The sequence below is a fragment of the Elephas maximus genome, chromosome 1 (genome assembly GCF_024166365.1).
Source record: "Elephas maximus indicus isolate mEleMax1 chromosome 1, mEleMax1 primary haplotype, whole genome shotgun sequence".
NCBI classification, from domain to species: Eukaryota; Metazoa; Chordata; class Mammalia; order Proboscidea; family Elephantidae; genus Elephas; species Elephas maximus.
This window is the reverse complement of record NC_064819.1, coordinates 217,746,427-217,767,392: the sequence shown is the minus strand read 5'-3', so window position 1 is coordinate 217,767,392 and position 20,966 is coordinate 217,746,427. Positions and strand designations below refer to the sequence as shown.

Here is a 20,966-nt window from a genome sequence, read left to right as displayed (position 1 = left end):
TTTTTAAATTCTTTTAACTGATCTTTCTTCAAATATATTAGTGCCAAGTGATTTACCTTCTAGTTCAGAAATTTTAGCTTCTACTTGCTCAATTCTGCTCCTCTGACTTTCTATTGAGTTGTCTGATTGTGTAATTTTATTCTTAATCTTCTGAATTTCTGATGGCTCTCTATGGATTTTTCCAGCTTATTAAACTTTTCATTATGTTTCTGAATAATCTTTCTAATTTCTTCAGTTGCTTTATCTGTATGTTCCTTGGCTTGTTCTGTGTATTGCCTCATTTCCGTCCTGATGTCTTGAAGGGTTCTATATATTAAACTTTTGTATTCCGCATCTGCTAATTCCAGGAATGCACTTTCATCTAGAAGATCCCTGGATTCTTTGTTTTGAAAGCCTGTTGAGGTGATATGGTCTGTTTCTTTATGTGACTTGATATCGACTGTTGTCTCTGAGCCATCTATAAGTTATTGTACTAGTTTATGCTTGCTTATTGTGTCGTAGCTGCTTGCTTTGTTTTGTTTTGGTATACCCCTATGGGTTGCTTGAGCTAGCTTGATTATTTTTGCCTTTGGAGCTCTGGTGTCCTGCCCCAGCTGGCTAGAGCTGTTATCAGGTATATGTCTAGGAGTCCATTCAGTTTTCTTGTATGAATTCAGCTCAGGTTTCCAGGTAGCTCATATCAAGTGTGTGGTACAGGCTCTGTCCTACAGTCTTAGAGGGGCAGGGGTGATTGGCATATATACAGGTATATGATTAGAGCAGGGGGTCATGCTCCGAACAAGGCAGGGGGCTGAGAACCAATCCCTAAGCATCTCTGAGGAAAGTGCATTCCTGTTCCCTAGAGCATGTAGGTGGGTGTGTTCTGCAGAGGGACCATGGGCACCCAAAGTTTTGGGTTGTAAGGACTGGGAGGTACCAGTTATCTTTGGACCCCTGTCACGGGTGGCTGGGTGACCTGAGTGGCACTACTAGTCCTTAGGTCCCTGATGTGGGTAGGCAAAAATAAATTTTTTTTTTTATGTGGGTAGGTGAGGACCTTGTTTAATAGGCAGTGTTGAACATCAAATACCCACCTCTCCAACACAGAGCTGAAACAGTTGGAGTCTGCCAACAAAGGCCTATTCTCCCGAAATAGGCCCACACAGGTCCATACAGAAGGGAAAGGTGCTCAAAGTCTACGGACCGTTTATGCCTGGACAGGAGCCACTTCTTTTCTGAGTTCCCCTGGTTAGTGGAGCTAGCAAATTATCTTTTCCCCCAATTGCAAATTTTTTCCTTCCCCAAGGCCAGGAGGATGGCTCTAGGTCCTCAACAGTGCGTATCTCAGGCCCAGGGGAATTCAGCTGCTGAAGTCAGCTTGGGGGTGGGGAGGCATGGTAAAATATATGCAAGTACTTAGCTTTTGCCGAGAGCATCGTTCTTCTCAGGTTCCAGAGGTGTGAGTGGGCTGTATGGCTGGCTGCTTCTCCCTGAGGAAACTTTGGCTGAACGCTAGTACCAGCCCACCGCCGTGGCTCTGGGAATGGTGCCTGAGGGCTCTCCACTATTCAGGTCCGGTACCTCCTCTAGGCTTCTGAATGGTCTCTTCCTCCCCCTGCCCCTCAGTTCGTTTTCTAAGCTTGCCTTTGAAGCTCAGGGCTCTCAGCTTGTCACAAATATACTCATTTCACTTGTTTTTTCAGGTCTTTGTTGTAAAGAGTGCTCACCGGAAGTGTCTGTCTATTCCGCCATCTTGGCTCCACCCAGGAATGGAATCTCTTGTTATCCCTTATTTTAATGTTCTTTGATTTTTTTTTCATGGCTATAATTATTTTCTTACCTTTTTAAAATTTATGTCTCTTGATTCAACAGATATATAAGGATTTTTAGGAACCAGGATGCAAACTCTAGTCATTCTTCAAGGAAGACATGCTTTCAAACAGCCACTTCAGATGTGGCCAAGAAGTATAACAGACAGAAAGAAACCTGCAGAAGATGGAACCAAAAGCCATGGAGATCAATGGACCAGTGATGTCTTCCTAGAGTACAGAATCAGACCTAATCAAGGATCTTTCCCCACCTTGGCATGAGGGCTGTCACAACGTCTCTTATGGGGAATTTCAGAATTGCTATGAGCTAATGATGGCGGTATCTCCCTTTCTTCACTAATCTGAGTGAAACTGTTTATTGTTATTATTCTCAGAACCACAATTGTATATTGGATTGTGACTGGGGAAAGGTGGCAAATAACAAGTGCCTCTGGCCAAAAGATGTCAGTAAAGGATACATTTTTCTACGGTGTTGGAACATTCTCACTTTAATTGCATTGAATATAAGCTTCCAGATTAATGACTCTGTTGTTTTAGTGATATATAAATTAAGATCCTATTTGGAAAGTGAAGCTGTCTTGACTAAACATACATGTGTTGGGTGAACATTGCAAAATACTATTGTTGACAACCTGTCATGTGGTATTATCACAGTCTCTTAAGAGTGTGAATCTTTTTTTTAAGCTCTGTAAACTGTGTTTTTTACTTGAAGGCTAATCTGACGCATTTTTCAAAAATGATCATAAACACAGACCCATTTTAACACGTCTAATAGTCCAAATAATGCAAATAATTATTTATTCAACTAAAACTTATTGAGAATCTAATCAGTGTAATTTTGTGCTGTGTTCTCTTGGTAGTTAAAAATGCATAATACATGACAATTACAATATAGTGCTCGTACTTGAGGAGATTATAGCAGATTATTTAACAGATGAAATGAAATTTTTATACAAAGCATTATAAAATGTTTTTTAGTGTGAAAACCTAGTTGTTAAACAGTAATGGCACAACTGAAGATATAAAGCTTATCAGCAGAATTCGAATCCTTCAGAGTGCTTAAGGCTAAGTGTTATCGAAATGTATGGACGATATATGAACATCTAACAGGAATTTTAACTGTCCTTCAAGAAATCTTTTATCAGATCTATAAATTGCAATTGAAACTTTTTGAAATTTCCCCTGCTTTCTTCCTCTTTGTCTTTATGGATCTATAAATAAATGGTGAGGTGACTTAGACGCTGATTAATGAAAATAGGAAGAAGAAATAAAAGCAGTCTGTATAAACCTTAAATTGGAAGTTTATCTTTGAATTCTAGTTTACAACTCTAAAAACTGGAGCCTTGGTGGCGTAGTGGTTAAGAGCTCAGCTGCTAACCAAAAGCTCAGCAGTTCAAATCCACCAGCTGCTCCTTGGAAACCCTCTGGGCAGTTCTACTTTGTCCTGTAGGCTCGTTCTGAGTTGGAACCAACTCAACAGCACCTAACGACAACTCTAAAAACTATTTGCATGGAGTTCACTGTTCAGTGGTTCAATGTTCAGATGATTTCCTAGGTAAATTAGAGTATTTAGTAAAATTTTAATGTTGTTTGCCAAAGGCCATTTTCCACATATCGTATCATACAATGTGCATGCAGACATTGGGTACAATCTACTGCAGAAGGAACTGAGGCAAAAAATGCCTGAATTCATGGAGATATACATGAAAAATTTGGAGTTTCTGGAGAAAAAAATACACAGCAAAAATTATGGATTGTATTATTAATCAATCAAAATAGTCATTTATCAGTTAGTGTTTAATAAGATTTTGACCATCTGCATGAATTTAACCCAATCTTCTTGGTGAAGATGGAATGCAAATTGGCCTTTCAAACTCTGTAAAATGTCATAGTGAAGTTAACATTTTACCAGTGGGCTATAGTCATATAAAAAAAATAGTCATACTTTATATTATTTAGCTCTTTAAATATTAACTGATATCTCTCTACTATATACATATTTATTGGGAGGGTTTTCCACAAAGGCAAACATATTTTTTGTGCTTTTTTTCTTTGTGTCTGTCTAAATATAGTGAGCACCTACAACAGAATGGAAGTGACATCCTTGTGCCATCTGAATTGGTAATTCTGAAACCAACAATGTGATAAACAGCGAAAACAAAGAGTGCAATGACATTTTATTCCAGATGAGAAAGGGTTTCACAGATAAGAACAGTGAATTTTTAGAACTAACAAAATGAATTAAAAGTTTTTGATTTATCTGAATAAAGTTAGGATCGTTGAAAGTTATGAGATATGGACCCATATATGTATGGTAGAGTGATTTGTTATATAGGCTTACTTCAAAAATAAATCATACTGTGTGGTGGTCCTGCCAACTATGTCTACATCAAAAAGTGCAAAACCTAAAGCTCTAAGCACATAAAAATACTTCAAGATGCAATGAAGGTACTCCATGAAAACATGCCTGCTATTAGAAGCTGTTTTATCTAAATTAAGATGAATAAAATCTGTTCTATTATTGATTAAACAGCAAATTTTAAAATAATAGCTTGAAATAACGCTCCTTCATAATGTTCACCTCAGACTGCTCTGCAAAGGTTATTAAAAATCTTCATTAGACTGGTATAAATAAATCCATCTGGGATATAACCCATGCCCGGAAGGGAGAAGTGGCAGAGGGCATGGTTTCTTCTGAGACAAACCCTATTCCTACATGGCATTTAGTGCCACCTCTAGCTCTATTTTCCTAGTTTCTAAAAGGCAGTGGATATGAGGGTTTATTTTGAAAGAGACAGGGACATAAGGGAAATACAGTTAACATATCATGTATAGTTAACATGCCACATTTTTTCCACAAAGATAATCTACATGTAATGACAGACTCTAAGAGACTAGAACTCAATGTTTTTTGTTTTTTAAAATGTGATGTCTAGAAGTCAGTTAAATACATGACTAAAGCTGTCTGCAGTTTTCTGATTCATTGAAATGAAGACTGCTTGTTGTTACATTTAAAAGCACACTTTTGTGGATGCACTAATTATGCAAAAAGGAAAGCCATTACCCTATTCTTCAGTGGAGATGTTTGAGGCAATGAGGAGGTAAATTACTCTATATAACAATGCTTTATTATCATAGGAGCTATACCCTGGGGATCATTACTGTTGACTCGGAGGCAGGCCTGTGGCTAAACTTTTTTCTGCCCTTCACAGGAGCCCAGGAGGAAGAAGGAGTTGACCTTGAAGCACTTGTGGATTGTAAAAAGATAGATGGTAGGAAACCAAGGAGACGGACGCTGAATGGTTTTTGCCCTTTGTTGAAGGCAATGACCTAGGGACTGCAGGAATTATGACATGCTTAAATTTTTTTTTTTTTTTTTTAATAGTGTACCTTGGTTAACTCAAACAACGTAACGGAGGGTATTTATATACAGTGTATTATGGCAGAGCTGTTTATTAACTTTGATCCATGGACATTATACGCTGTACTCCCCCGACAGATTTGTTCATTCTTCTGATGTCCACAGTATATTTAATATTCATTGCCAACACCGTAATTAGAATGCATCTATTCTTCTGTCTTCCTTTTTTATTGTACAGCTTTTGCATGCATATGAGGTGATTTAAAATGGTGGCTTGGGTCAGGCACACCTTAGTCATCAAAGTGGTAGCTTTGTTTTATAAGATTTTAAAAAGGACTTTTGCCACAGATTTGCCTGATGCAATATGTCACTTGATTTTTTGACTGCTGCTTCCATGGGCATTGATTTTTGATCCAGGTAGAATGAAATCCTTGGCAACTTCAAATTCTTCACTGTTTATCATGATGTTTCTTCTAGGTCCAGCTGAGAGGATTCTTTACATTCAGATGTAATCCATACTTTTACCTTCATCAGTAAGTGCTTTAAGCCATCTTCATTTTGGAAGGAAGGTTGTGTCATCTGCATTTTGCAAGTTGTTAATGAGTCTTCCTTCAATCCTGATGTCATGTTCTTCTTCATATAGTCAAGCTTCTTGGATCATTTACTCAGCATACAGATTGAATAAGTAAATGGATATAACCCTGCCACACATCTTTTCCAATTTTGAACCAGCAGTATCTCCTTTCTCTCTTCCAATGACTGCTTCTTAATCTATGCAGGTTCCACATGAGCGCAATTAAGTATTCTGGAATTCCTATTCCTTGTAAGGTTACCTATAATTTGTGACGATTCACACAATCAAATGCCTTCGTGTAGTCAATAAAACCCAAGTAGATTCTTTCTGGTATTCTCTGCTATCAGACAAGACCCATCTGATAGCAGCAACGGTACCCCTTGTTCCACAGCGTCTTCTGAATCTGGGTTGACTTTCTGACAGTTCCCTGTTCATGTACGACTACAGTGATTTTTGTATTATGTTCAGCAAAATTTTGCCAGCATGTCGTATTAACGATATTGTTTGATAATTTCCACATTCCATTTGATTGCCTTTCTTTGGAATGGGCACAAATTGAAATACATCAATTGATATTCCCTACATTCCCAGAGCCTTGTTTTCGCCAGTGTCTTCGGTGCAGCTTGAAATTTTTCCTTCAGTACCAGAGGTTCCTGATCATATGCTGCCTCATGAAATGGTTAAACACTGACTAATTATTTTTGCTTTAGTGACTCTGTGTATTCCTTTCATCTTCTTTTGACACTTTCTGCGTCATTCAAATTTGTGCCCATAGAATCCTTCAGTACTGCAATTGACCTTACTGTTCACTCTTCTGTGTATTTCTTCTCCTTGAACATGAACTGGCCCTTTGATATGATGCATGACTTCTGAGGTTACACTAGAAAAAGCCTTGACACTCTTGCCTTTGTCTCTTGGAATGCTCCCTCTGAGAATTCTGAGCTGCTTTGTGGGACCATTTTGCTGGAGAAAGACACCACATCAGCAATCCTAGCTGAGGCTAGTCCTCTAGCCATCCTTGTAAGGGATCAAACATAAGAGTGAAAGTATCTTGGAGTCTTCAGACCAGCTGATCTGCAGCAGAACACACTGGATGATTTCAGTGAACGCCGCATGCAGGAGAAGACTTACCCAGCTAAGCCATGCCTACATTTTGGACCCACAAAATCATGAGCTGTAATAAAACAGTGCTTGATTTAGACACACGAAGTTTGAGGGTAGTTTGCTATGCAGCAACAGATAATTGAAATAGCATAGAAAAGAAAAATAGTAACTTGAAGTTAGTTAAAATATAGTACACACACAAAACACCATGATTTCTTAATGATACTTAAAAAAAAGAGAGAATTAAAATCACCCCCATGTGTCACTTCTGGTGGGCATCAGAGTATCACATCTTCCTCTGAAAAACTGGAATTAAAAGAAATAAATGTTTGTCTGGCCTTTTCCAATTCCAGGTAACCAAATAGTCCTAGGTGATGAAGGAAGATACTTCTTCACAGAAGAAGGCTAGCTAATATATGTCGAAAGAGTGACAGAATTAGAAAACTACCATTTTATCACCACTAATGAAATGATTGAGACAAATAAAAGATGAATGTCACTGAATTATAGTAGAGACTGTTGAATTGGTGTATGTTTTGCTATGTATATTCTCAACAACAACAAAATAAATAAAATAAAAATAAAAGATGAAATCATCACTACCCTTTCAGGATGCCAGCTTAAGCTCGTCAACCACTGTGCAACCAGGGCTCTGTATACCAAATAATAGCTTAATTAGTAAAGAATGTCTGCCTTAAGCACTGTGCTCTTTTAAATAACTATGTGGGATCAAACTGACAATAGGAACTTGAAAGGCTAGATGGCAATCTTAGGGACAATGAGTTTGTTAATGGGGGAGGAATAATTAAGAGAAGGAGGGTGAGAATGGTTCCACAATATGAACAATGTAATTGGTGTCACTGAATTGTACGCGTAGAAATTGTTGAATTGGTGTATGTTCTGCTGTGTATGTTTTCAACAACAACAACAAAATAAAACATTGAAAGAAAACTATGAGCTTTTCATCTGAGAAAGCTGTGAATTAGAAGTGTGCTTTTTGTGAAGTCAGTTTCCCACTATGTGCCTCATTCTATCCACTCGTATTTTTTTTAAAGTACAATAACACATTCTCTGCCTTATAAAATGTGATGCTGGTGGAAATGACAAGGAACGTTTTTATGATCACATTCTCCATGCCTGTGTTACCATGATTTACCACTCAGGTTTGAATCCTCGCACTTTGGGTAGGTCGGCCTAGCCCAGAATAGTTTTTGTCCAATGAATAAAGTTTATTAAATTCAACTTAAGGAGAGAGAGAAAAAAAAAAAAGACAATTCTGAAGCATATTTTTAAGTATTTTAAAACCTTTAAAATTAAAGACAAAATCACCTTTAACCACAATAGCTATTTTTCTCATTATTGCTGAATTTTTCAAAAGCAATCTTGTCTCATTTCTGATCATTTTACTACCAATTAAAAATGTAGGCAGTTCAGACTGAGACACATTCATTTTATTATATTCTAACTATTGTGAAGCCAGTTTTGTTGACATTAGAACATTTAAAACTCTGCTGGCTTCAAATATAGCTTTCTGAGAAAAGCTAACAAGTTAACGTTAAAATATAGAAACGATTTCTAAAATAAGAAAACTTCTATTTTCAATTGGCCTAATATTTTATCAACAAAATTAAAAGAAAAAAAAGTTTTTCTTCTTCAGAAGCAGGTTATGGTTACTTTTTCTTCCCTTTCTTTTTTTTCTGTGTATCTGGAACAGGGGTCTTCTTTTCTGACTCCATCTTAACTGCGGCTTCCTCAGCAGCCAGTGCTTCTAACCTTAAGCGTTCAGCTTCCAGCAACTTGTTTCTGTATTCTTCCCGGATATTGAAGATCTTCTGTCGGGCTTCATCCAAAGAGTTCTGTCCCCAAACAAAACCCCAAACAAATAAGGTCCACTTATGAAAGTTTATGGCCCCCCCAAAAAGTGCAGTCAATTATCTTTTCTTTATGTTAATAGATGAAAGCAGAAAATTATTGAAGAAAGATTACGGTGAGGTTATAGGCTCAAATATTTATCAGTAAACAAAACATAAGATAGCAACAAGGGTGATTTTAACACAGAATGGTAAGTAAAAGCGCTGGTACGAGAAAACTAAAGAGAAAGATAAGAAAGAGAGATTTTGGTAAAGCAACAGTCTGCTTTAAATGTCATGGATTAAACTGTGTCTCCCCCTAATATATGTTGTATCCAACCTTTATTCCTGTGGATATAATCCTGTGTGGAAATAAAGGTTTTTTGCCATGTTAATGAGAACATATCAGCGTAGGGTGTGCCCTAAACCTAATCACTTCTGAGCTATAAAAAGAGCATAAAGACACAGATAGGGGAACATGCCATATGAGGATCACCAAGAACAGAGGAAGGCCCGGGGCTACCACAAGACAAGGATCCTTCCTAGGAATCCACAGGTCAAGACCATGATTTGGACTTTTAGCCTCCAGAACTGTGAAAAACTAAATTTCTATTCTTTAAAACCACCCATGTGTGGTATTTGTGTTACATCAACACAAGGAAAGTAAGACAAATGTATTCAGATACAATCTATATAAAACATCAAGCCCAGGGTCTCTCATACAGTATCTGTGCTCAATATACAACTGGTTCCCCACACATATTCTAGCCGTCGCAAATCCTATCTCAGCTGTATTGGAAGAACTTACCAAAAATACCACCTAATGCACTGATTACCTTTGTTATCACCAATTTGGATTTGATCCCCACCACTTCAAAAAAGCAAAAACAAAAAAGCCTGTATTTGTCAAGGACACCAAGGCCTATAGGCAGTTAAAACCAACATCACTTCTCTATCACACTTTCTCCTCCTGGATCAACCTTCTTCACTTGGATTCTGGACATAGATAGCAGCTTCTTAATTTTTCTCCTACTTCATTAGCTGTTCCTTTTCAGTCCCCTTTGCTGATTTTTCATCCTCTCCTTTATCTCTTGGTCTGGGAGTGGCCCAAGTCTCTCAGACATAGTCCCTAACTGTATTAACCTTTTGGTCATCTAACCTAGTTCTTTGGCTTTAAGTTCCATTTATACATATACTGATGAGTCTACAATTTTATATCTCCAGCCCAGACATCTCTCCCAAACTCCAGGGTCACATCTAACTTCTATTCAACATCTCGACATGGTTGTCTAATAGACAGATAAAATGTCCATTTTGATATAATAGACATATCTAAGTATTACAATGAAATATGCAAAGACCTGGAGTTAGAAAACTAAAAGGGAAGAATACACTTGGCATTTCTGAAGCTGAACGAACTGAATTAAAAATCCAAGCCTGGAGCTGCAATATTGAAGGATTCTATGAGCAAAATATTGAACGGTGCAGGAAGCATCAAAAGAAGATGGAAGGGATACACAGTCACTATACCAAAAACAATTGGTCCACATTCAACCATTTCAGGAGGTAGCATATGAACAAGAACCGATGATACTGAAGGAATAAGTTCAAGTTGCACTGAAAGCATTGTTGAAAAACAAGGCTCCAGGAATTGACGGAATACTGATTGAGATGATTCAATAAATGGATGCAACACAGGAAGCACTTACTCGTCTATGCCAAGAAATTTGGAGACAGCTACCCCGCCAACTGACTTGATATTTTATACAGATTGTATATGAATATATTCACCTTATATTCCTACCTCACCATTGATAACAAAGGTGATCAATGGATTAGGTGATATTTTTTGTAAGTTCTTCAAATACAGCTGGCCAGGATTCCAAAGAAAGGTGATTCAAAAGAATGTGGAAATTATTGAAAAATATTATTAATATCACACACAAGTAAAATTTTGCCGAAGCTAATTCAAAAGTGGTTGCAGCAGTATATGGACAGAGAACTGCCAGAAAGTCAAGCTGGGTTCAGAAGAGGATATGGAAGGAGGGATATCATTGCTGATATCAGAGGGATCCTGATTGAAAGCAGAGAATACCAGAAAGATGTTTACCTGTGTTTTATTGACTACGCAAAGATATTCAACTGTGTGGATCATAACGAATTATGGATAACATTGTGAAGAATGGGAATTACAGAACACTTACTTGTGTTCATGCAGAACCTGTACACAGACCAAGAGGCAGTCATTTGAACAGAACAAGGGGATACTGTGTGGTTTAAAATCAGGAAAGGTGTGCTTCAGGGTTGCATTCTTTCACCATACCTATCCAATCTGTATGCTGAGCAAATAAACTGAGAAGCTGGACTATATGAAGACAAACAGGGCATCAGGATTGAAGGAAGACTCATTAACAACCTAAGATATGAAGATGATACAACCTTGCTTGCTGAAAGTGAAGAGGACTTGAAGCACTTACCGAGAAGATCAAAGACTACAGCCTTCAGCAGGGATTGCACCTCGACATAAAGAAAACAAAAATTCTCACAACTGGACCAATAAGCAACATCATGACAAACAGGGAAATGATTGTTCTCAGGGATTTCATTTTACTTGGGTCCACAATGAAAGCCCACGGAAGCAGCAGTCAAGAAATTGAAAGATGCATTTGCATTGGGCAAATCTGCTGCAAAAGACCTCTTTAAAGTAAGTGTTCAAAAGCAAAGATGTCACTTTAAGGACTAAGGTGCACCTGACCCAAGCCATGGTGTTTTCAATTGCCTCATATGCATGTGAAAGCTAAATAATGAAAAAAAGAAGACTGAAGAACAGATGGCTTTGAATTATGGCCTTGGCAAAGAATATTGAATATACCATGGACTGCCAGAAGAATGAACAAATCTGTCCTGGAAGAAGTACAACCGGAATGCTCCTTAGAAGCAAGGATGGCGAGTCTTTCTCTCACATATTTTTGACACATTATCAGGAGGGACTGGTCCCTGAAGAAGGACATCATGCTTGGTAGAGTAGAGGGTCAGTGAAAAAGAGGAAGACCCTGAATGAGATGGATTGACGCAGTGGCTGCAACAATGGGCTCAGGCATAAGGATATTAAGGATGGCAGAGGACCGGGCAGTGTTTTGTTCTGTCACACATAGGGTCGCTATGAACTGGAACCGACTCCACAGCACCTAACAACAACGACAACAATAATAGAGAAAACTGTGTGGTGGGAAGAGCGGATATATGAGAACTCTCTGTGCAATTTTTTTGTAATCCTAAAACTGCACTAAAAAATAAAGTGTAAAAAAAAAAAAAGACATTAGCTAGGTCAAAAGGTGCATGCCAAAAACGAAACTGAAGTTTCTTCTTCACAGGTAATGCCTTTTTTTTTTTTTTTGTCAAAGACCAATAAATTACAGGATGAAAATACTGCTGAGTTGTTCTTTCCCTAGTTTACAAAAATAAAAAAGTTGGGCAAGAAATCTGGAATTCTAGCTGCTTTTTAAATGACATTAAACCAAACCTAGCTATTGTATTTTGCTCCCGTTTCCCCTTCCCTTTCTAACATACCTACTGCCACCAATTTCAGAGACTTTGGAGGATTCTACAGAGATTCCGTGGAGCAAACTGAGGTGAAGCTTAGAGTCTTCCACTGACAGTTCAGGGTTTGACTGTTTCTCGTCTAAGTGTCGTCTTCATTCAGCTATTTTCCAACTTCCAGATAGTTTTGTTGTTGACTTCTCTGCCATTCTTCCCATCTTTGTGGATTTGTATGTAATTTAAAGATTTCTAATACTGTCATTTTACAGAGGGAGTGAAATTAGATGTGTATAATCAATTCGTCATCTTTCCCCAGAAGTTGTAAATTATAAAACTAAATGTTTTCAAGACTTCTTTCTACCATGACATATGATTCTATGATTTCCTTTGAATATAACGAAAAGAATTTGTGAATTGTGGTTCATGTGTCACTGTTGGACTCACCCGCATTTCCCCATACATATCCAGGACTTCATCCTTTAACCTGAACCGCTCTTCTTGGTCAATGTCTCTAATGCTAAGGACTCTGGCCCTATACTGTCGAAACTGATGAACTTCTTCGGCCTTTTGCATTGCCTGCTGCTGACTCAGCTCTTCTGTCTGCAGCAGGGCATCCGCATTTGTTTTCCTTGTTATAAAGACAGCGAAACAGACAGGTAAGTCACTGGGGAGCTCCGGAATGATGTTTGCTTCAAAACTCAAATATTTAAAATTATATCAACAATACAGTGGTCTATGTCAAACAAATATTAGGAATATAAAGAACCAGCCATGTTCTTTCAGTGGACTATGCTCCGTTTATTGAGTCACTGGTATTTTAGGAAAATATTTTGGGAAAATACTTGGAAATTTGAATACACCCCTTAGTGAAGTGATTGTGGAATTGGTGTTAGCCAAGTCTGAGAAAATTCTGTAGGTTTTCCTTTTGAATTCATGCAGCTAAATAATTCTGATGTTTCCAAACTCATATATATGCGTGAGTAACTCTCTTTCTATTAATCCTATTGAGTAGTTCTCAAGAAAACTGAATCTAACTAAATAATGGCAGCAGGTATAAGGGGAGTTTTCTGTAGCTCAACTCACCTCAGTTGGACTACAAATAAAATATTTACAGAAAACTTTTAAATGCTTTTACGATTGATTTAATAAAATATTTGTTAAATTTGAGATATAAACTCATGTTCTAAAACTTCAGATACGCTGAAGATATAGTGACTTTTTAATTTCAAATTTTCAGTTGTTTAGCAACTGCCTACAGCAATGTATTCAAAATTTTATGAACACAGATGTCTGAATAATCATGTTGATCAAAACTTACCGCACATATTGAGATAAGTCCATACATTCTAACTCTTTTTGAATAAGTTGTGGAGACATTTCCAAAATCGTTGGGGATCGTGAACGAGGCCCTGCTTTAAAAAAATAAGAAAGTGCTAGGTTTTCAAAAAATAATCAATGACTAACTGGACAACTATATATCTCATTTTAATTGAAAATATCATTTTCTTTAAAATACAATCATTAATTGGACTGCCTTATTTAATCTGATTTTATTAAAATATAATATTTCACATCCACACTTTAGCAGGAAATTTTTTTTTTTTTTTAAGCAGGAGCTACTAAAAAAAAAAAAGGAACTCGCTGCCATCAAGTCAATTCCGAAGCAATGTGACTGCATACACTTATGCTTAAATGAAGAAAATGACAAAATGAATATACTCTATAAGAAAAGTGGCAGAACATTATAGTCAAATAAAGGAGAAGACAAAAAACTCCTACTCTGAGTTACAAAATTTCATTACAAACAAGGTAAAGAGCTTGAGCTATGTACAAAATCTACAGTAAACACTATGGGGGTGGAAATACAAAAATGTTGGAGACACTACCTTCAAGAAAGTTTTAGTCCAGTAGTGCAGGCATATAAAAGGGAAACACTGAAAATCAAATAAGCAACAGCTTTGTATTCCATAGACCCATAGTGACCCCAAACAACAGATTTGAGAAAGAATTTTAGAGTCTTGGATATTAACGTTACAGCCTTTCCAACACATTTAATTTTTTGAGGTATAATTTACAGGCCATAAAACTCACTCATTTTAGGTTTATAATTCAGTGATTTTTAGTAATTTCATCATCACCAAAATCCAGTTTTAAAATATTTCCATCACTGAAATAAGATCTCTTCTGCCCTTTTACACTCACTTCATATTCTCACCACAAGCCCTGGGCAGTCACTAATGTAATTTTCTTTCTATAAATTTACCTTTCCTGGACTTTTCACGTAAGCGGAATCCTACAGTACGTGGCCCCTTGCGTCTGGTTTCTTTTACTCACCATAATGTCCTGAGGTTCATCCACGTTGAAGCAAGAGTCAGTATTCTAATCCTTTTTATTGCTGAACAGTACCCCACACTTTGTTTATCCATTCACCACTGCTGAACATTTGGGTTGCTTCTACTTTTTGGCTACTATGAATAATGCTGCCATGAACATTCACACCCATGTCTTTGTGTGGACATATATTTTCATTTTTGGGGGTAGGTCATATGGTAAAATTACGACTAACTTTTCAAGAAACTGCCAAGCAGTTTTCCAAAGTGGCTGTACCATTTTACTTAGATCCACAAACAACGCCCAGAAGCAGCAGTCAAGGAATCAAATGACGCGTTATCTTGGGCAACTCTGCTGCAAAAGACCTCTTCAAAGCGTTAAAATGCAAAGATGTCACTTTGAGGACCAAGCTGCGCCTGACCCCAGCCGTGGTATTTTCAATCATCTCATATGCATGTGAAAGCTGGACAATGAATAAAGAAGACTGAAGAAGAATTGATACCTTCGAATCGTGTTGTTGGCCAAGAATATAGAACATACCGGTGGACTGCTAGAAGAACAAATGAATCTGTCTCGGAAGAAGTACAGCCAGAATGTTCCTTAGAAGCGAGGGCGGCGAGACATCATTTCATGTGCAGGCATACCTCATTTTATTGCGCTTTGCTTTACTGCGCTTCGCAGATATTGTGTTTTTTTACAAATTGAAGGTTTTTGGCAACCCTGTGCTGAGCAAGTCTTCATGTCTCTGTGTCACATTTTGGTAATTCTTGCAATATTTCAAACTTTTTCTTCATTACTATATCTGTTATGGTGATCTATGATCAGCGATCTTTGATGTTACTCTTGTAATTATTTTTGGGCACCACGCACCACACACATAAAAGATGGCAAACTTAATTTATAAATGTTGTGTGTTCTGAGTGCTCCACCTACTGGCCGTTTCCCCGTCTCTCTCCCTCTCCTTGGGCCTCCTTGTTCCCTGAAGCATGACACTATTGAAATTAGGCTAGTTAATAACCTTACAATGGCCTCTAAGTGTTCAAGTGAAAAAGTCACACATCTCTCACTTTAAATCAAAAGCTAGAAATGAGTAAGCTCAGTGAGAAAGGCATGTCAAACGCTGAGATAGGCTGAAAGCTAGGTCTCTTTTGCCAAATAGTTAGCCAAGTTATGAATGCAAAGGAAAAACTCTTTAAGGAAATTAAAAGTGCTACTCCAGTGAACACATGAATGATAAGAAAGCAAAACAGCCTTATTGCTGTCGTGGAGAAAGTTTTAGTGATCTAGATAGATCTAACCAGCCTCAACTCTCCCTTAAGCCAGAGCCTAATCCAGAGCAAGGCCTTAACTCTCTTCAATTCTATGAAAGCTGAGAGAGGTGAAGAAGCTGCAGAAGAAGAGTTTGAAGCTAAAACTGGTTGATTCGTGACGTTTAAGGAAAGAGGCCATCTCCATAACATAAACGTGCAAGGTGAAACGGCAAGCGCTGATGTGGAAGCTGCAGCACGTTAGCCGGGAGATCTAGCTCGGAAAGGTGAAGGGGGCTGCGCTAAACAACACACTTCCGTGTAGACAAAACAGTCTTATGTTGGAAGCAGATGCTCTCTAGGACTTTCATAACTAGAGAGGATTCATTCCTGGCTTCAAAGCTTCAAAGGACAGGCTGACTTTTGTTAGGGGCTAAAGCAGCTGGTGAATTTAAGTTGAAGCCAATGCTCATTTACCATTCCCAAATCCTAGGGCCCTTAAGAATTGTGCTATGTCTACTCTGCCTGTGCTCTATAAATGGAACAACAAAGCCTGGATGACAGCACGTCGGTTTACAACATGGTTTACTGAATATTTCAAGCTCACTGTTGAGACCTACTGCACAGAAAAAAATATTTATTTCAAGATATTACCGCTCATTGACAATGCATCTGGTCACCCAAGAGCTCTGATGGAGATAATACAAGGAGCTGAATGTTGTTTTCATGCCTGCTAACACAGCATACATAATTTCAAATTTCAAGTCTTCTTATTTAAGAAATACATTTCATAAGGCTATAGCTGCCACAGAGCCCTGGTGGCACCGTGGTTAAGAGCTCGGCTGTTAACCAAAAAGTCGGCAGTTCGAATCCACCAGCTGCCCCTTGGAAACCTTATGGGGCAGTTCTACTCTGTCCTATAGGGTTGGTATGAGTTGGAATCAACTTGACAGCAACAGGTTTGGTTTGTTTTGTTTTATAGTTGCCGTAGATAGTGATTCCTCTGATGGATCTGGGGAAAGTAAACTGAACACCTTCTGGAAAGGATTCACCATTCTAGATGCCATTAAGAACAGTCATGATTCATGGGCTACTACCCATTGATGTGGAGTCGATTCTGACTCACGGTGACCCTACAGAACAGAGTAGAACTGCCTCATAGGAGTGGCTGGTGGATTCAAACTGCTAATCTTTTCGCTTAGCAGCCGTAGCATGTTGTAGTTCTTAACCACTGCGCCACCAGGGCTCCTGATTCTTGGAAGGAGGTCAAAATACCAACATTAACAGGAGTTTGGAAGAGTTGAATCAACTCTCATGGATAACTTTGAGGGATTCAAGACCAGTGGAGGAAGTAACTGCAGATGTGGTGGAAAGAGCAAGAGAACTAGAATTACAAGTGGAGCCTGAAGATGGGACTGAATTGCTGCAATCTCGTGATTAAAATTTAACGAATGAGGAGTTACTTCTTACGAATGAGCAAAGAAAGTGGTTTGTTGAGGTGGAATGTACTCCTGGTGAAGATGCTGTGAACATTGTTGGAATGACGACAAAGGATTTAGAGTATTACATAAAAGTTGATAAAGCAGAGGCAGGGCTTGAGAGGATTGACTCCAATTTTGAAAGGAATTCTACTGTGGGCAAAATGTTATCAAACAGCATTGCATGCTACAGAAAAATCTTTTGTGAAAAGAAGAGTCAATCAACGTAGCAAACTTCACTGTTATTTTAAGAAATTGCCTCAGCCACCCCAACCTTCAGCAATCAACACCCTGATCAGTCATCAGCCATCACATCTAGGCAAGACCCTCCACTAGCAAAAAGATTACAACTTGCTGAAGGCTGAGATGATGGTTAGCATTTTTTTTTTCTTCAGCAATAAAGTACTTTCTAATTAAGGTATGTACATTTTTGGAGCCCTGATGGCATAGTGGTTAAGAGCTTGGCTACTAACCAAAAGGTGGGCAGTTCAAATCCACTAGCAGCTCCTTGGAAACCCTGTGTGTGGGGTGTTCTACTCTGTCTGATAGGGTTGCTATGAGTAGGAATGGACTCCATGGCAATGGGTTTGGTTTTTGGTTTTTAAGTACATTTTTTTTAGAGGTAATGTTATTGCACATTTAATAGACTATAAAACCTGCTACTACCTGCTGCCGTTGAGTTGATTCTGACTCATAGCAACCCTATAGGACAGAGTAGTATAGTATAAACATAACTTTTATATGCACTGGGAAACCAAAAAATTCCTGTGAATTGCTTTATTGCAATATTTGTTTTATTATGATGATCTTGAACTGAACTTGAAATATCTCTGAGGTATGTCTGTACTCTGGACATGTTATCAGGAAGGACCAGTCCCTGGAGGAGGATATCATGCTTGGTTTAGTAGAAGGTCAGGGAAAAAGAGGAGGACCCTCTTGCCAATGAGAGAAATACTTACTGATATTTTCCTTGCGTGCGCTCTGCTCACGCTCCTCCTTTGTTGCCAAGAACGCTGTAGTTCCGCTTTCACTGCTTACAGCTTTTGGCAGGTCCTTTACGCTCTTGCTCATCTGCCACTTCTTCCACAGCATGCTCCCTGCTGGGGCAGCCTCTTTGCCATCGGAACTCACAGCACTCTTTGTGTCTAGCTCCTTTACAATAATTGCAGGCGTTTCTATTATAACATGACGTGTGCATTACTAAAAACACTTGCACGCTACAAAATCACATACGAAACATAACAGGGCGTACGGGAAAAAAGATTTGGAGCAGGTGACTCAAAACCTTTGCAAATTCTAACCAGAAAAAAATAAGATAAAATAAAAACAAGAATAGGTGCTTCAGAAGACACCACAGAGAGTACCTCAGAGATGATTTAGATGGCCCAGGCAGGCCGCCAGTATGTCCCGAAGTTGCCTCCAGATATGAAATATTCACATTAAAAAAAAAAAAAAACGTAAATTTGAAGTTAGTCTAGGTTGTGGTTTATTATTGAGAGTGATGTTCCTTCCACCTCATCTCATTCTGGTGTGGAGGCCAGAAGTGTCTTATGACTGGATTTTGAGCAGATTTGCAAAATATTTAAGTGGGATGGCTCCTTAAGTTTGACTGCTGAAAAATGGACCTTAGTATGTAAAGGATAAAACAGCTATATTTTCACTTCAAAGGAACAGGTTTATATTTAAGACAGTTATTCATCTAGTTGTTTAATGGTTTACTGAATGGAGTAGTGTGAACTACTAATTTTATTTATGTTCTGAGTTCAGAAATTACACAATTGAAACTACTATTACAGTGAACATCGTCGAGAAAGAATAAAAACCGTTTGAGCTATAATGAAAAAGACCACGTGGGTTAAGTGGCCGGGCATTTTGGGCTATCATTGCTCACGTTCTGCATACTGTCGTGAAACAACGCATTATGGTGCAGCGAAACCTGTGAGAGCTGGAACTCGACTCGACTGCCTTATTTTTCTGGTCTTGCAAGTTTTCCGCCTTTGACAGAGTACAGTCTTACCACTTTTCTAGTGCTCGTTTTAGTGGAAAATATTTGAGTTTTCCTTCTCTGACAGGTATCTGCCTTATACAGGCTCTGGCTTTCATAAGTTTTACTGTATTATCAAGCTGAAACTTTAAAAAATAGTCATTATATAGTGATAGCTGTGACCAAAAGTGGCAGCAATCTGGGTTTTATATCCATTTGGGATTTTTATACTTTATAATTGTTATCCTTAAAATTAAAAGTGGGAAACTTTTCGGAATAATCAAATCTAGAAGACAAGGGATGCATTTTCTTCACCTTTGAACTGATAACGAAGGGAGGTTTTTGATATTTAAAATAACTCTCAGTAAATGAAAGCAAGCAGACAAAAAGTCTAGATAGAGAAGATTTTAACAACAAAATTAAGTAAACTCGTTGCCTTCGAGTCAATTCTGACTTACAATGACTCTATAAGAATAGAGTACAATTGCCCCCGCAAGGTGTCCAAGGAGTGGCTGGTGGATTCGAACTGCCGACCTTTTGGTTAGCAGCAAAACTCTTAACCACTACACCACCAGGGTTCCCAAAATTAAATAAAAAATTAAATAACTTGACCAATTTAAAAATATAGGATAGTTCAACCAGCAATTATAAAACAAAATATTATTTTTATAAGCACACATGAACATTTAACAAAATAAACCATATGCTGGGCCATAAAGTTCCAACAAATAGCAAAATGTTGAAATCATAATGACAATGTTCTTTGGACACAAAAGAATTAAACTAGGAACCGTAACAGAAAGATAACTAGAAAATCCCCAAATGTTCGGAAATTAAGCAATACACTTTTATATAACTCATGGTTCAAGGAGAAAAACACACTGAAAATTAGAAAATATTTCCAGTCAATGCTAACAAAAATATAACAGCTAAAGTAGTGAAATCCATAGCTCTTACCTGCATTTCTATAAAAGTAAAAAAAGATTGGAGTCAATTATCTAAGCTTCAGTATGTAGAGCCTAGAAATATATTAGTAAATTAATCTCAAAGACATTAGAAGGAAGGTAATGAAGCAGAAAGTTGAAAATGAAATGCTGAAATAAAAGGCAGACATTCAGAAGTCAAAATTTGGTTCTTTAAAGGTGTTCATAAAATTGATACACTCCTAGAACAAGACTGATTAAGAAAAAGAGAGGTTAAAAAATGTATCCTAATAAGTTTGATGACTTAGATAAAATGGACAAATTTCTTGTAAAACACAAGTTACTAACAAGGAGGCATAACCCATTAATAACCCCATTGCCCTCAAGTAAATTCAGACTTAGGGCAACAGTAGAGACATATGGAGTATATGCAGTAGGAGTGAAAATACATGAAACTAGAGAAGAGATTAAATGAATTGATGGTGACAGGAGTGAGAACAGTGGTTACCTTAATGGAGGAAATGACTGGGAAGGGGAACGAGGACTTCTGGGAAGTGGTAAGTACCTTATATCTTAACCCAAGTGGTGCAAATTCATCGAACTGCACAATTAATGACTGTGACTTTACCGTATGTATGTTATTTTTAAAAATTTAAAAATAATAATAACAAAATCCAGAGACTGAAGAAAAAGAACTGCATCCTATTTACCTTATATTCCTAACATTACATTAGACTAATGATTAGAGGATTGAGTGCTTTGGGAG

General features: G+C 37.8%; 1 protein-coding gene and 1 long non-coding RNA gene across 6 annotated transcripts in view; one reads left to right on the top strand and one right to left on the bottom strand.

The window, feature by feature from the left end:
• Window positions 1-2,727, top strand: part of LOC126086644 (uncharacterized) — a 216,366-nt gene extending 213,639 nt beyond the window's left edge. For both annotated transcript variants that reach the window (XR_007519566.1, XR_007519565.1), the window contains exon 9: window positions 1,852-2,727. This is a non-coding gene — a long non-coding RNA (uncharacterized LOC126086644). The remainder of the gene's footprint in view (window positions 1-1,851) is intronic.
• Window positions 2,728-8,191: 5,464 nt separating this feature from the next.
• Window positions 8,192-20,966, bottom strand: part of ADGB (androglobin) — a 229,145-nt gene continuing 216,370 nt past the window's right edge. For 3 of the 4 annotated variants that reach the window (XM_049903119.1, XM_049903146.1, XM_049903136.1), the window contains 4 exons: window positions 18,253-18,468; window positions 13,556-13,649; window positions 12,682-12,865; window positions 8,192-8,703 (listed from right to left, as the gene is read on the bottom strand). In XM_049903119.1, coding sequence (XP_049759076.1) covers window positions 8,518-8,703; window positions 12,682-12,865; window positions 13,556-13,649; window positions 18,253-18,468 — 680 coding nt within the window. In that variant the 3' untranslated portion in view covers window positions 8,192-8,517. The remainder of the gene's footprint in view (window positions 8,704-12,681; window positions 12,866-13,555; window positions 13,650-18,252; window positions 18,469-20,966) is intronic. The other variant, XM_049903128.1, reaches the window with a different exon arrangement.